Here is a 17,468-nt window from a genome sequence, read left to right on the forward strand (position 1 = left end):
AGGTGATCCGCCTGCCTTGTCCTCCCAAAGTGCTGGGATTACAGGCATGAGCTTGCATTTGATATCTAGGCCACTGATTACATATATTTTGGATATATTTTATTGTTAGTTTTCTTAAGATGCATATTCCTCCCTAATTAGAATGTAAATCCTACTGAATACAAGAGGTATGACTTATCTAAAAAATGAACCTCTTTAATACTACAGGTATTCATAACTGTATGTTGGTTGTTTCTTTAAAAAGGGCCATTATGCTACTGTTGTTTTTATGTGATATTGGTAGTCCTACTTCACAGGGACAGTTTACGGAAGCACTGCATGTAAATGCAATCCGTCTGGCTCAGCTTTAGAGTTATCAGGTTCCTATCAAGGATTTGACTTTTTTCTTTTCACCAAATGGAAGATCATCAAGAAACTGTAGAAAAGATGAAATGGAAAATATTAAGTGGGTTACAGTCCCAAATCAACAATTTATTCATGTTTAATATTGAAGTAAAGAACACTGTTTTGGCTGGGCACGGTGGCTCATGCCTGTAATTCCAGCACTTTGGGAGACCGAGGCAGGCAGATCATGAGGTCAGGAGTTCAAGACCAGCCTGGCCAACATGGTGAAACTCTACTACTAAAAATACAAAAAAATTAGCTGGGCATGGTGGTCGTGCCTGTAATTCCAGCTACTCGGGAGGCTGCGGCAGAATTCCTTGAACGCGGACCTGGGAGGCGGAGGTTGCAGTGAGCCGAGATCATGCCACTGCATTCCAGCCTGGGCTACTGAGCGAGACTCCGTCTCAAAACAAAAACAAAAACAAAAACAAAAACAAAAAACCCAGTTTTGTCAGTAGTTTCATTTATGGTCACAGAATCCCAGAAAATAGATAGTGATGATTTTGGAGGGAAACAGGCCAGTGTCACATTTTACAAAATCGGATAGGAACTAGAATTTGAAAATTGTGCTGACATAGTAGCACAGATGTCTTAGCCTTGTTTCCTTCCAACAGATTGATTACTGGAGGCCAAGCGCAATGGCTTACGCCTGTAATCCCAGCACTTGGGGAGGCGGACAAGGGCAGATCCCGAGGTCAGGAGATCGAGACCATCCTGGCTAACACGGTGAAAACCCGTCTCTACTAAAAATATTAAAAACTAGCCGGGCGTGGTGGCGGACGCCTGTAGTCTCAGCTACTTAGGAGGCTGAACCCGGGAGGCGGAGCTTGCAGTGAGCCGAGATCGCGCCACTGCACTCCAGCCTGGGCAACAGAGCGAGACTCTGTCTCAAAAAAAAAAAAAAAAAAAGAAAAAAGAAAAGAAAAAGAAAAAGAAAAAAAAAGATTACTGGACTAAGTGATGGCTGGATTCTGTCAGTCTCAGGTCAAATTACGAGTCAGCGATTTGGACGCGACAAGCAATGTTCTCAGTGAGCTTCTCACTCATGGTCTTGCAGAGCTGATAGCAATAAAGCTATGGTGGAATTTGTGAGGCTTAATTAGGTGGAAATGCACACTTTTGTCGGGAGAATAACACGTTCACCAGAGGACACAGTGGTATTTTTTAACCAATCGCAATTCTTTACGTTCGTATTTTTCTAAGGGAGCAAAGCTTTGCCCCAACCCCCACCCCCATGTCCTGGTATTCTTCCACTGCCTGACAGCTTTAGAACCAGGGTTCCAAAGTCTTTGCTTAGCCTAACGGTGACATGTTTGTCACAAAGTCACAGGCCGGTGTACTCGGGTTAGAGAGGGCCTTTGTCTTTGGGTTTTATTCTTATTGTGTTATTCGGGCTCCACCGACCCAAATATTAGTCAACTGGGTTGGGCGAGGTAGGAACGGATGAAGCCCACCGTCTAACAATCTGGACATCTATAGGAGGAGATCCGCCGCTCGAAACAGCTGACCCAGCGGCGACTGCGGAACCACCAGGAGCGTCTGCAAAGATCGACCCCGCCATCCCGCCGTCCCTCTCGGTGACCGGAGACGCAGCCGGGAACGCGACTGATCAGGCTACCGAGCCCGGCCGCAGGGCGAAGTCGGTGCGGTTCGAGGCCTCAGAAAGGGACACGCAGCAGCGGCGGTGGCGCTGACTCAGCCCGGCCTCCCTGCAGTCCCCCTGGCAGCCGCAGCAGCCACAGCAGCCACACGCGCGGGCAGCTGGGCCACACGCTTCCCCCGCCCTCGGCCCCACCCGGCCGCACCCTAGGCCGCGCGGCGTCACAGAGCGCATGCGTGCCGCGGGGGATGCCGGGAGCGCGCAGTGGCGGCAGCAGCGGCGACGGCAGTAACAGCGGCAGCTACAGCGGGGACGCGAGCGGGGCGGTGACGGTGTGGGAGGTGGTCTCACTCTTGGGAAAACTGCTGGGCACCGTCGCCGCACTGAAGGTGGTTCTGTACCTGCTCCGAGTGTGCTTAGCGATGGCCTGGAAATCCGGCGGCGCCAGCCACTCGGAGCTAATCCACAACCTCCGCAGTAAGTGCCACCTCCGCCCGTTGTAGGGCAGCTGGGGCAGGCTGGGCCTGGACCGGGTCCCCCTGGGCCGTCTGGAGCGTTCTGTCTGCCCCCGCGCGCCTGTTGGAGGGCTTCGGCGCAGAGTTGCCCCAATAGTCCCGAACGGCGTGCGCTTGCAGTCGCCTCCCTCGGGACCTGTCACTCGTCGACGACGTGGACTGGAAGGGGAGAGAAAGAGCCAGGGGCCGCTGGTGGTGGGGGCAGGGGCGGTCGTCTCCCTGCAGGCCCTGGGGGAGGGAGTGCAGTACAGGTGGTGCTGCTGTCACTCAGGTCCGCGTCCGGGTCCGGCTTGTGAGGGGCGTGCCTTCGGGGTGGGAGCGTGTGGGCTAGGCCTTGTAGAGAGAGTGGGCTGGCGCTCAGGAGACCCCACGCTCGTCCCCTGCATTTTTCTCACCCTCCTCCATAATCAACCTCGCTGCGAGCTTTCCCTCTTATGCAGCCTCCCCCGCCCTCGGTTTTTTCCCCTGGAGGGAGATGCCACCGTCTGATACAGGCGAGGGGAGGAAGATGAGAGTATTGCCATTGCAGATGCTGGGAGAAATTTCTCGGGCGGCTGTCCAGTGGAAAGCTCCGTAGGGGGCGGAGAAAGAACAGAGGATGCTGTTCCTGAGAGACTTGTGTTTCAGGAGCCTTTACAGGTCCTGGATCAACAAAGGGTTGCGTGTCTAATGTTCCAACTTTTTTCAGGGCTACCATAGGCTTTAAAAACCTTGTGTGGAGTTTCTTTATATCACTCTCTTACTGTATTCCTTCTTCTGATGATAATTTTAGGGTAGGATGATTGCTGTGTCACTTTCTTTTTTTAAATCGAAATACAGCGTCCCCGTTTTGTTGGGAGACTACAAGGGCCATAGTCTATAATAATCTCACTGGTCAGAATTTATAACATTCTTTGCTACTAACTTTGCAGTAATCATATCTTGCCACATGGTATTTTTAATTGTCCTGTGTTACTTAGCTTTTCATGTGTTTGTCTTATCTCCTAACTCGATTTGTAATTTCCTTAAGGGCTGGCACCATTAAAATTTTTTTTTGGCCGGGCTCGTTGGCATGCCTGTAATCCAGCGCTTTGGGAGGCCAAGGCGGGTGGGTTACCTGAGTTCAGGAGTTCGAGACCAGCCAGGCTGACATGGTGAAACCCCGTCTCTACTAAAAATACAAAAATTAGCCGGAGGTGGTGGTGCCTGCCTGTAATCCCAGCTGCTTGAGAGGCTGAGGCAGGAGAATCGCGTGAACCTGGGAGGCAGAGGTTGCAGTGTGAGCCAAGATCTTACCACTGCACTCCAGCCTGGGCAACAAGGGCAGAAACTCCATCTCAAAAAAAGAAATTTTTTTTAAACTTCTCTAAGAATTTAATAGTCATCCCTGTTTTTCATAAATGCCCATTAAGTGCCCGTTATATGCCTAAATCTGTGCTAGACAGACCAAGGTGGCTGAAAGAAATTAGGAGTACTGTTTGGCACATGGTTGGTACTTTTTTTTTCTTTTTTGAGACGGAGTCTCGGTCTGTAGCCCAGACTGGAGTGCAATGGCACGGTCTTTGCTCACGCAACCTCCGCCTCCTAGGTTCAAACAATTGTCCTGTCTCAGCCTCCCGAGTAGCTGGGACTACAGGCGCCTGCCAGCACGCCTGGCTAATTTTTGTATTTTTAGTAGAGAAGGGGTTTCACTATGTTGGCCAGGCTGGTGTCGAACTCCTGACCTCGTGATCTGCCCACCTTGGCCTCCCAAAGTGCTGGGATTATAGGCGTGAGCCACCATGCCTGGCCATTATTTAATATATTAGTCATTTTCGATTTTTTTTGGTGGGGGGACAATACTTAATGTGGAAACTGACTTTTTAGTGTTTGGTAACAGATAATGTTTGTTTGTTTATTTTTTTTGACAGGGTTTCACTGTCACCCAGGTTGGAGTGCAGTGGCGTGAGCTTGGCTCACTGCAACCCCTGCTTTTCATGCTCAAGCGATTTTCCCACTGCAGCCTCCTGAGTACAGGGGTGCCACCATGCCAGGCCAATTTTTGTAGGTTTTTTTCTTTTTCTGATAGTTTATGAGATGGGGTCTTGCTATGTTGCCCAGGCTGGTCTTTAACTCCTGGACTCAAGCAATTTGTTGGACTCAGACTCCCAAAATTTTGGGATTACAGGGGTGAGCCACCACATCTGGCCATGGTGAATGTTTAGATGTTAACTTCTTTTTTTTTTTTTTTTGAGACGGAGTTTTACTCTTGTTGCCCAAGTGGAGTGGAGTGCAATGGTGCAATCTTGGCTCACTGCAACCTCTGCCTCCTGGGTTCAAGCAATTATTCTGCCTCAGCCTCCCAAGTAGCTGGGATTACAGGTGCGTGCCACCACGCCCGGCTAATTTTTTGTATTTTTAGTAGAAACAGGGTTTCACCGTGTTAGCCAGGCTGGTCTCAAACTCTTGACCTAAGGTGATCTGCCTGCTTCGGCCTGTCAAAGTGCTTGAATTACAGGCGTGAGCCACTACACCCAGCCTAGATGTCAATGTTTTGTCAAGCATTGTCAGGTTCATTTTATGGAATGATGCTTGATTGGAAATGGACATTTATGTGGTACAACACTAGTATGAAGTATGATTTGGGTTCTCGTGGATGGCACATAAACTTAATATGTTGTAAATATTTTTATGAAATCCCTTAACATGATCTCAGTGCCTTCTATTGCAGTATATGTACCTGGAACATTTTGTACACAAATTGTGATTAAGTAATTTTCCACCAGTAGATTATCATAGTAGGCACTTGGCTGTGACAGAAATTTGTAATCAATCAGGCTCTTAAAATCTCTCCTTTTTGGGCCAAATTTGTGGTAAGCCAAGACTAGATCTTTTCCCAGTGGTTTTATAATCACTTTAATGTATTACATTACTGTTCTTAGCTGAAATTTCTAAGAATGTTTTTCTGTCAGAAAATTTAATAAGGAATATTTAGCATACATAGATGTTGATTTTGCAAATAGTTTAATACTAGATTTATGATTGTTAAGAGGAAATTAGAGTAGTATAGTTGTTTAGCTGCTTTTGTAACACTTGTGCAACTTTAGTTTCAACTTCTTGCTGAGGTAATTCTAGCTAATAGATTTCTTTTTGTTAGCTTATTATAAAAGTAATATTTGCTCATGTGAAAATTGCAATTGACATAAAATTTGAAAATACTGCCTTCCTTCCTCATTATTCTACTGTGTATATTCTTTCTAAGTTAAAGGTTTTTAATTGAAATCTTAGAAAAATATAAAAATGTGATTATGTTGATGTTGAAATGAAAAGGGGCCTGCTTACTAGAAGAGGAAGGAAATTACAGTTTTAATTTTTTTTTTTTTTTTTTTTTGAGACAGTTTTGCTCTTGTTGCCCAGGCTGGAGTGCAATGGTGCGATCTCGGCTCACCACAACCTCCACCTCCCGGGTTCAAGCTGTTGTCCCGCCTCAGCCTCCCAAGTAGCTGGGATTACAGGCATGTGCTACCACGCCCAGCTAATTTTGCATTTTTAGTAGAGATGAGGTTTCTCCATGTTGATCAGGCTGGTCTTGAACTCCCAACCTTAGATGATTCGCCTGCCTCAGCCTCCCAAAGTGCTGGGATTAAAGGTGTGAGCCACTGCGCCTGGCCAATGGTTTTTTTTGTCGTTGTTGTTTTGTTTATTTTTAAGAAGTGAAGCTTAATACAATTTGTTAAGAATATTTTGTTTTCCTTTTGTATTAGAATCCATCATAACAGCAGTATGGTTGTATGATTTCATAGTTGATGCATCATTTATAGAATATTTCAGATTGTAATGGTAGATTTCTTATGTCATGGCTTATATCATAACCACTCTTAAGTAACTTAGAACAGTGACTAAAACTTGAGCATGTTTCAAAATCTCCTGGATCACCTGGAGAGCTTGTCAAAACACAGATTGTTGGAGCTTGAGAATTTGTATTTCTAACAGATTTGTAAATGGTGCCAGTGCTGGTCCAGGGACTACATATTCAGAACCAGTAACATGTAGAATTGAAAATTATGAGGTTGAATTCTGCCAGCATTTCAGCTAAATCAGTTTTATGCTTTAGAATAATGTTTTAGAAAAAGCCTATAGCAGTCTTGCCCTATAGAGTGCTTGGTGATGTTCTCTATATTGTCCAGTGTGGTAGCTACTAACTCCGTGTGGCATTTAACATTTGAAATGCGGACAACTGAAGAACTGAAATTCGATTCTTTTTTTAAATTAACTTAATGAAATAATCACATGTATCTAGTAGTTACCATATTGGACAGCACAGGTCTCTAGAAATGAAAAGTACAATTATTTTATGATTATGAACTGGTAATGTGCTCATGAAACAAATTAGCTTAATTTAAAACAACTGTGAGCCTGCTTAATCCAGGGAATGTGACTGTTTAAATAATGTTTATATTAAAGTTAACTTCCTACTTGTATTGAGATAATTTCAAGCCATGGTAAAATTTAGGAAGATAGCCAGAGTAGTTGAGGTGATGTTCAGGAGCAGGGGTATTTAAACCAGAGGGTTTGTGGGAGGTTAACTTAATGGATAGGCTTCAAATGCTATACAGTAGTCCCTCCCTTATCCCATGGTTTTGCTTTCTGAAGTTTCAGTTACCCCAAGTCAACTGAGGTCTGAAAATATTAAATGGAAAATTCCTGAAATAAGCAATTCATGAGTTTTAAATTGTGTGCCATTCTGAGTAGCATGAGGAACTCTCTGGATGTCCCACTTCATCCTGCCCATGACATGAATCATCCCTTTGTTCAGCATATCCATGCTGTCTACACTACCTGCCCGTTTGTCACTTAGTAGCCTATTTGGTTAGCAGTGACTGTCACAGTATCACAGGGCTTGTGTCCAAAAAATCCTTATTTTACTTAATAATGGACCCAAAGTGCAAGAATAATGGTGCTGGCATGTAATTATACTTGTTCTATTTTATTATTCATTATTTTTGTTAATTTCTTAATTGTGCCTAATTTATAAACTAAACTTTATTATAGGTATGTTATATATAGGAAGCAAACAACATACAGATGGTCCCTGACTTAACAGTGGTTTGACTTACAAGTTTTTTACTTTACTGGATGTAAACCTGTCATAAGGGACATAAACCTGTTATAAGTTAAGGAGGGCTGAGTGCGGTGGCTCACACCTGTAATCTCAGAACTTTGGGAGTCTGAGGCAGGAGGATCGCTTCAATCCAGGAGTTCGAGACCAGCCTAGGCAACATAGTGAGAATAACATTTGTCATTTTCTCTACAAAAAATAAACAAAAGTAGCTGGGCGTTGAGGTGCATGCCTGTAGTCTCAGCTACATGGGAGGCTGAGATGGGAGGATCACTTGAGCCCGAGAGGTTGAGGGTACAGTAAGCCAAGATCATGTCAGTGCACTCAGGCCTGGGTGGTGGAGCAATACCTTGTCTCCAAAAATAATAATAATTACAAAAAAATGTTGAGCTTCTGTATGGGCTATATGGGCTTTGGTACTGTATATGGTTTCAGGCATCTATTAAGGGTCTTGGACTGTATTCCCTGTGGATAAAGGGAAACTACTGTACTGACCACTGAAAGCAATTAAGTTCTTTTATCTATTTTTATTTGTAAAAATAATTCAGTCCGTTCCCCTAATACGTCAATTATTTCTACTTATGTTTCTTTTGCATTCTTGACTTTGTCACTTTACATATATAATGTTTATAGAATTTGTCATTCAGTCAGCTGATATTTGAGTGCTTTCTATATGACAGGTACTGAGGATACAGCAGTGAACAAAACAAACATCCACTCCCTCTTGTAGCTTCTAGTGGGAGCAGCCAAGTATAGTATGTCACATGATAAAGTGACAGAGTAGGGAGGGAGGACAGAGTGTGTGGGGCAGTAGGTTTATAGTTGTAGAGAAGGCCTCAGTAAGGTATCATTTGACCAAAGACTTGCTGGAGGAGTAGACACAGATCGTGCAGGTAGACTTGGGATAAGCATTCCAGGCAGAAGAAATAGCGAATTCCAGATTTGGATTTAGGGTGTGGGAGAAAGATTGGAGGCAAGGATCCAACACCAAGGTTTTAGGTCTTGGCAACTGGAATGATTTGCCATATTCTAAATTGGAAATGGTGAGTGAGTGAGCAGCCACGTTTATTCTGTGAGGAGGGGACTGTGAGAGATCAGGAGATTATTTTGAGGAATGCTTTTCCTATAAGACATTTAAGTCAAGATCTTTAGTAGGCATTTGAATATGCAAGAATTATGATGATTTGTAGTTTTTATATCCTAAAAGCATTTACTTTTGTAAATAAGGAAATTATTTTCTAATTCTATCTACAGCACCAGTTCTTAGCCACTAGTAGGTGTTGCTACTAGAAAAGAGCACTTATTGTTTCCGTTTTTTTTTTGAGACAGAGCCTCTCTCTGTCGCCCAAGCCTCCAGCTGCAGTGGCGTGATCTTGGCTCACTGCAACCTTTGTTTCCCGGGTTCAAGCGATCCCCCCACCTTAGCCTCCCGAGTAACTGGGACTACAAGTGCACACCACCATGCCTGGCTATTTTTTTTTTTTTTTTGGTAGAGATGGGGTTTCGCCGTGTTGCCTAGGCTGATCTCGAACCCCTGGGCTCAAATGATCCACCTGCCTCCGTCTCCAATAATGCTGGGATTACAAGCATGAGCCACTGCGCCCACCCAGCATTTAGTCTTAATATTCCATTACTTTTGTATATACATGGGAAAAATAAAACCAGCTAGTAAAATCCTAAGAAATTGGGGCCTCAGAGTCCAGAATATACCTTCTCATTTTGACTTATTTTAAGCCAGTCTTATAGATAGGTACTAGTAAGTAAACTTAAAATCCTGTGTGTATGTTTAAATTTAAATTATATAAAAATAAATAAAATTGGCTGGGTGTGGTGGCTCCTGCCTATAATCCTAGCACTTTGGGAGGCTAAGGTGGGTGGATCACCTGAGGTCAGGAGTATGAGATCAGCCTGGCCAACAATGCGAAACCCCATCTCTACTAAAAATACAAAAATTAGCTGGGCATGGTTTCAGGAGTCTATAATCCCAGCTACTCAGAGGCTGAGGCAGGAGAATCGCTTGAACCCAGGGGATGGAGGTTGCAGTGACCCGAGATCACTCCATTGCACTCCAGCCTGGGTGAAAGAGTGAAACTGTCTCAAATAATTAAATAAATAAATAAAATTAAAAATTTTTATCTTTAGTCATACTAGCCACATTTCAAGATCTCAGTAGCCACATGGAGTTAGTGACCACCCTGTTGGACAGTGCAGATAGAGAACAGATCTGCCATCACTGAAGGTGCTTTTGGATTGCAGTAGATCTTGATGCTTGGCTGTATTACATTCTAGTTAATAAGATCTTAGGCTGTAGGAGGGGAAAGATTCAATTGTGCTGTTACAAAAATATTTTTATTAATACTATATTTAGCTTTGGTTAAATGCTTTCAGGGTGGCAGCGTAAAACTAAAGATTATCGGATAAGGGCGATGAAGATAACAAGAGGATCAGCATCTTACATGGTGCTTTGAAGGGATTGAGGTGGTTTGGTTTAGCAAAGGCTTTATGGAGCAGTGGTGTTTAAATGTGAAGAAATATCATGTAGTAGAGGGTCAAGCCAGGACAAATGGGAGGCAGATTTTGGCTCATTGTAAGTAAGTATTCAGAAGGCTATCCTAACAATCAAAGAGTTGGCTTTGCAAAAGTGTTTTCTGTCACCGAATATGTTGAAGCAAAGAATGGTTGACCATTTTCACCGTAAGGGAACTTGTAGAAGGGATTTTGTCATCAGATTCGAATGTACGCTAGATCTCTAAGAACCCTTCCAAATCCAAGATTCTGTGATTTTTTTCCCCCCCAGTGGTCCTTTGTACCTATATTTTATGATTTTAAAAAATGTTTTATTTTATTTTTTGAGACAGAGTCTCACTCTGTTGCCCAAGCTGGTGTGCAGTGGCGTGATCTCGGCTCACTGCAACCTCCGCCTCTCTGATTCAAGTGATGCCTTAGCCTCCCGAGTAGCTGGGACTACAGGCATGTGCCACCATACCCAGCTAATTTCTGTACTTTTTGTAGAGATGGGGTTTCACCATGTTGGCCAGGATGGCCTCGAACTCCTGATCTCAAGTGATCCGCCCGACTTGGCCTCCCAAAGTACTAGGATTACAGGAATGAGCCACTGCGCCCGACCAATTTTTTTTTTCTGTCTTTTTTTTTTCTGAGACGGAGTCTTGCTGTGTTGCCCAGGCTGGAGTGCAATGGTACAATCTCAACTCACTGCAACCTCCGCCTCCCCGGTTCAAGCAATTCTCCTACCTCAGCCTCCTGAGTAGCTAGGATCACAGGCATGTGCCCCACCACACCTGGCTAATTTTTGTATCTTTAGTAGACAGGGGGTTTCACCATGTTGGCCAGGCTGGTCTCAAACTCCTGACTTTGTGATCTGCCCGCCTCGGCCTCACAAAAGTGCTGGGATTACAGGCCACTGCGCCTGGCCCAATTTTTTTTTTTTTTTAATAGGGTATGGATTGCATGAAATTACTTGTGGAGTGTATGTGTTTTAGTAACCAGCTACAGAAGTTTAACTTCTAATGTTACCTGCATTTTAAGTTTTGTATGACATTGTAGTTTGTTAGTGATGTAAAGGCATCCAAGGAACATATCCTCCTTTGAGAAATAACATCTAAATACTATGTAAATTAAAAGTTATTAAGGTATAGTGAGAGAACCATTTTTTCCCCCATTGGTTGGCAGGGAAAAGTACATATTTTAAAATAATCTCTGGTACTTAGAGAATATGCTTTACCATAACTTGCCATCACATAAAATTCTTCCTTAATTGTGAATTTTTTTTTTCATTTTTGAGACAGAGCTTTGCTCTTGTTGCCCAGGCTAGAGTGCAGTGGCGCCATCTTGGCTCACCACAACCTTCGCCTCCCGGATTCAAGTGATTCTCCTACCTCAGCCTCCCGAATAGCTGGGATTACAGGCATGCGCCACCATGCCCAGCTAGTTTTTGTATTTTTAGTGGAGACGGGGTTTCACCAATTTGGCCAGGATGGTCTCAATCTCTTGACCTCGTGATCTGCCTGCCTCGGCCTCCCAAAATGCTGGGATTACAGGCGTGAGCCACCGTGCCCGGCCATATTGTGAATTTAAAACTAATTCCTTTCAGACTTTTTCAGTACAGAAAGTACTCTGGGAGTGTCTCAGCTTCTACTTAGCATCTGTCATGCCTAATCATTCTGAATGGGAAGAAAAAGGTGAAAGTTTTGTTAATTTCCTACTGTTTTTCCAGACATGTTGATAGCAGAGAAGAAATGTAGGGTAGATGATTAACAGCTATCCAAGTCTTATAAACTAATATAATAAGGTAATATTTCTTTTATTGAGATGTAACCTTGTAACAAGCTTAGAAAGTTTCTATATGACTTGAAATCCATCTGCAGCTTATTTTCTTTCTTTCTTTCTTTCTTTTTTTTTTTTTTTTTTGAGATGGAGTTTTGTTCTTGTTGCCCAGGCTGGAGTGCAATAGCGGGATCGCAATTCACTGCAACCTCTGCCTCCCTTGTTCAAGCGATTCTCCTGTTTCAACCTCCCGAGTAGCAGAGATTACAGGCACCCGCCACCACATCTGGCTAATTTTTATATTTTTAGTAGAGACGGGGTTTAACCATGTTGACCAGGCTGGTCTCAAACTCCTGACCTCAGGTAATCCACCCACCTCGGCCTCCCAAAGTGTTGGGATTATAGGCGTGAGCCACCGCGCCAGGCCTGTTTCCTTACCTGTATTTTCAGTGCTTCATACCAACACGGGCCCTCTTTATTTTTTCATTTCTGCCAGAGTTTTCAGCATTTTCCTATTCCCCCAGATCGTATATCTTAGAATAATCACTGATTCTTTCAGACTGTCATCAGATTAACTCAGCAGTTCCTACAAATGCCTTTCAAAACCCTCCATTTCACCATATTTTCATTGATACCATCCCAGCCCAAGTTCGTAGTTGAAACTTAAGAGTAACATACCTGGTGTCTGATTGGTTGTCATACTTTTCAGTTTCCCTCCCTTCAGATCCAATCCATTCTACACATTATACTGATTTTCCTAGTGTACCGATTTCTGTTTTGTCACTTTGCTGCTTAGGTTTCTTAATGCTTACCGTATCAGGTGTAAACACCTTTTGCTTAGCTTTCCAGGCCTTTTTAGAGTCTTACATAGCTTACTCCCATGCTCCAACTCCAATCCTGTTCTTCTGGCTGGTCTTATTTACCTCTTCGTATGCTTTGTGCATGAGGGTACATTGTTCAGTTGCTATAACAAAGGCCAAACAATACCTTAAACAAAATAAAAGTTTCTCTCTCCCATATCAATCCAAACAGTTCAAGGCTAATATGGTGGTTCTGTGGTGCTGAAGACCTAGACTCCTCTCTTGTTTCTCTGCTCTTTCCCTCATCTGCAAGGTTAAAGATAGTTTACCTTCACCATTTCCCTCTTCCAGCCAATGGGGAGGTAAGGAGGAGAAAAAGGAAAACACCCATTCCTTTTAAGAGCATGATCTGGGCTGGGCACAGTGGCTCACGCCTGTAATCCCAGCACTTTCGGAGGCCGAGGTAGGCGGATCATGAGGTCAGGAGATCAAGACCATCCTGGCCAACATGGTAAAACCCTGTCTCTACTAAAAATACAAAAAATATCTGGGCATGGTGGCGCATGCCTGTAGTCCCAGCTGCTCAGGAGACTGAGGCAGGACAATTGCTTGAACCAGGGAGTCGGAGGTTGCAGTGAGCCGAGATCGTGCCATTGCACTCCAGCCTGGCAACAGAGCAAGACTCTGGTCTCAAAAAACAAACAAACAAAAAGCAAAAAGAGCATGATCTGGAAGTTGTATCCATAATTTTTACATATGTTCCATTGACAAGAACTTAATTGTAAGGGTTCACATAATCACAGGGAGACTAATTGGGAATGCACCCAAAATAATTCTGTTGCTATATACTGGATTATAGAGGATGCAGGTAAAAAGAAAATTTTGTGTGTGTGTGTGTGTGTGTGTGTGTGTGTGTGTATACATACACATATATAAAACTATGATATAACTATATGAAGGAAGGGGATAGGTTTGTATTGTGTAAATACTCATCCATCTTGGCGGGAGGTCAGCAGATGATGTCTAAAGTAGATAAAACGCAAAATATATGTATACACACACACACACACACACACAAAATAAAATTCTATCACTATGAAAGTAAAGGAGTCCTTGCTGTATCTTGCTAATTGTAAGGGTGGGGTGTGTGTGTGTGTGTGTGTGTGTGTATGTATACATATATATACACACATACATACTATCTATGATAGGTTAGGATAATTGAGAATATTATTTTTTAATCAAGTAATATATGTACATATTTAAAAGATACAGAATAAGATGAGCTTATAATAAAAAACAACATTCTTCCCCATTCCCCAACTCATTGCTTAGAGTGCACCACTTTTAACTGTTTTTGGTTCTTGTGATTGCCTTCATATCTTTAAATCATATGCTTAAATTGATGTTTCGTGTTTTATCTACTTTAGACATCATCTGCTGACCTCCTGCCAAGATGGATGAGTATTTACACAATACAAACCTGTCCCCTTCCTTCATATAGTTATAGTTTTTGGTTCCTCTTTTGTGGTTACCTTTGTAACTTTGAGTAATAGACTTTAACCTCTATTTCTTGTTCCATAATTTATAAACTGACACTACCTCTTAACCCATCTACTTGGTGAGAAAGGGTATTAGGGAGTTCCCGCTCTCATTTCCTAATTGATAGACAGTTCTTTTACATTGTCAGAGTTGATAACATTTACATTTTGTTTTGAGCAGTAAATAAATCTTATGCACTTAATTGTTGATTTCAAAAGTTGAAAGTCAGTAGCCATCATTAATATTTATGACTATATCCATACTTTGCTGAACTATGTAGTGTATTGAGTTTATTCCCTGCCCTTTGTTCCCTGTATTATAGGCTTTTCTACTATTGAAGACTTTCTACTATAAGAAGACTTTCTACTATTGAAGGCCTTTCTACTATTGAAGAATGTTTTTCCTTTTTTTTTTTTTACCGCTCCATTAGTTGCTTGAAATCTTGCCACATTTTAGTTTTCCTCATATGTAAATCATAACTCTTGTATAGTGTTTTTGTGTTTTTCCTGGAATTTGATTTATCCTCTGTGCCTGTTTTCACCCATGCTTCAATTTGGGAAAAGAAACATTTTTCTTAACATGACCCTAATTTTTTCAAGGTTTTTATTATTTGGCTGATAGCTTGGATTCTATTGCATTATCCTTTTTGAATCCTGTTTTCACTTGAATCATTGCATATTTGGACCAACATTAGCCATTATTATAATCATTTAATTAGGGTCTTTAGACCCTATAATGGCAAGCAGATTGGGTATGGGTGGCTCTCAAGTTGTTCTCTATTTCAAAAAAGCCTAATGGTAATTGCACGTTTACCCCTAACTAGCCTGTGCATGCAAACTAAAACATCAAATTACTTTTCTGTTTGTTAGAAATATTTTAGGGCGCTGGCAGTTGTATATATCATAGATTACCAGTGATAGAAAAATGGTTTAATAACTTAGTAAATATATAATAGTTTGGTTTAAGCATCTTTTAAAACATGGGATCCTGGGCAAAAATAAATAATAAGAAAGTTGTGAAAATTTTTGGAAACCACCCAGTAATGCCTAAAAAAGTTTTATTCTGAGCCTTGATGGGTTCAGCTTTTTAATAAATGACTGATGGCATGCTATTAATAACAATTCCGAGTTTTTAGTAAATTCTATATGCCTTCATATCTATAGAGCCAAAGAAGCTCACATAAATTTGATAGAAGTATCTTATCAAGCTTGAAGGAAATGATTTCTTTAATTTACTTTGATTTTTAGAATGTACCTCAAGTACAGTCTTTAAGATATCACACTTAAGTGTCCATCTAGAGAGGAATGAATACAGTGAATATGATGATGGTTTCAAAAATTGATGAATATTTGGCAGTGTTGAGTGAAGCTGCCTAATCTGAAAAAAATAAGGCTTGAGGTAGTCATGATTTATCTTTATGTAAAAAATAGTTGACCAGATAGAAATTCAATATATTCTTTGTGGCTTCAGAGAATAACACTAAGAGTTTCATGTGAGTGAATTATAAAAAGGGAGATTCATCTTAATACAGAGAAATTGTCTAATAATCGGAATGGTCTGAATGAACTAGTAAGAACCACAATAATGGAACTCTTTTAGAAGAGAATATGGTACCAATTTATGAAGTTAGACTTGATGGCTCCTAAAACCTCTTGTGACCTTGAGAGTCTATGAATCACCCTCTGGAATTTGAATTAATTTCAGGGAAATGAACCACTCAAGAATTATTTTGGGAAATGAATTAGTAGAACTCGCTAAGCTATTTGAATATGTTAGTAGCAGTATAGTGAAGTGATCATAGAAATCTAACATCTTAATTTGAATAACCCTACCTCTTATTTGCTCTGTTATCTTGGACTACATAACTAGTTCTTTCTAACCTCAATGTTATGATCTGTCAAATGAAATAATAATAGTGCCTACTTTATAGGCTTGACACAACATAAGATTCTGTTTATTAGAACTGTATCTTTCACATGGTAAACATTCAGCAAATATCACTGCTATTATTACTCTGCTTTTAAAACTTAAAAAAAAAAATGCTTTCAGGCTAGGGACAGGGGCTCACGCCTGTAATCTAAGCTGAGATGGGAGCATCACTTGAGGCCAGGAATTTGAGACCAGCCTGGGCAACATTGCAAGACCCACTCTCTAAAAAAAAAACTTTTAAAAATTAGCCAAGTGTGGTGGCATGCACATGTAGGCCTAGGTGTTGGGGTGGCTAAGGCAGGAAGAGCACTGGAACTCAGGAGGCTGAGGTTATAGTAAGCTATGATGGTGTCACTGCACTCCAACCTAGGCAACAAAGCCAGAGCATGTCTCTAAAAATAAAAAAATGGGGCTGGGTGCTGTGGCTCACACCTGTAATCCCAGCACTTTGGGAGGCCGAGGCCGGTGGATCAGAGTTTCACTCTTGTTGCCCAGGCTGGAGTGCAGTGGCGTGATCTCGGCTCACTGAAATCTCCACCTCCCAGGTTCAAGCGATTCTCCTGCCTCAGCCTCCTAAGTAGCTGGGATTACAGGCGCCCACTGCCATGCCTGGCTAATATTGTATTTTTAGTAGAGACAGAGTTTCACCATGTTGGTCAGGCTGGTCTCAAACTCCTGACCTCAGGTGATCCATCTGCCTCGTCCTCCCGAAGTGCGCTCGTATTACAGGTGTGAGCCATCATGCTCAGCAAAAAAAAAAAAAATTTAAGGTCAATTAACAACACTATAAAAGGTATAAATACAGACTTTCCAAGTAACAATGAATATTTTTTTAAATCAGCAAAAAAGACACATCAAATAGAGAAAACAACGTAAATAGCGATAAACTAGAAAAGACAAACTCATATGGTCTTTCCATTTTAAAATATAACTTTTGGATAAATTACCCAAATAGAAAACATTATTTCTACACAAAGAAGCGTAGGCAAGCTACCCAAAAAGGTCATTAGACTAAAACATTGAAAGCATTTTTAAAATTTTTATTTATTTATTTTTTATTTTTTGAGACAGAGTCTCGCTCTGTTGCCTAGGTTGGAGTACTGTGGCGCCATCTTGGCTCACTGCAAGCTCTGCCTCCCGGGTTCAAAAAAATTTTTTTTACCATCTGGTTTATCAGTATGAAATGATATCCTTTGATTCCTTCTATTACCTGTACAACAATCAGTGATCTAATTGGACTTTCCCTTTTTTCCTCCTCCCATTGTTTTTAGTTGTATTCTTTCTACTTTGTCAGAGCATACAACATTTAAGTGCTATTATTTCACGCATGTTCCTAT

The 17,468-nt window shown here is 41.8% G+C and overlaps 1 protein-coding gene across 4 annotated transcripts in view; it reads left to right on the top strand.

Moving 5' to 3' along the window:
* The first annotated feature begins 1,990 nt into the window (after nt 1-1,990).
* PCMT1 (protein-L-isoaspartate (D-aspartate) O-methyltransferase) overlaps nt 1,991-17,468 on the top strand; it is a 59,654-nt gene continuing 44,176 nt past the window's right edge. The window contains exon 1 of one of the 4 annotated variants that reach the window (XM_008006676.3): nt 1,991-2,461. In XM_008006676.3, coding sequence (XP_008004867.2) covers nt 2,233-2,461 — 229 coding nt within the window. In that variant the 5' untranslated portion in view covers nt 1,991-2,232. The remainder of the gene's footprint in view (nt 2,462-17,468) is intronic. The other 3 variants (XM_008006677.3, XM_008006678.3, XM_008006679.3) reach the window with 3 other exon arrangements.

This window comes from Chlorocebus sabaeus, chromosome 13 (genome assembly GCF_047675955.1).
Source record: "Chlorocebus sabaeus isolate Y175 chromosome 13, mChlSab1.0.hap1, whole genome shotgun sequence".
Classification (NCBI taxonomy): Eukaryota; Metazoa; Chordata; class Mammalia; order Primates; family Cercopithecidae; genus Chlorocebus; species Chlorocebus sabaeus.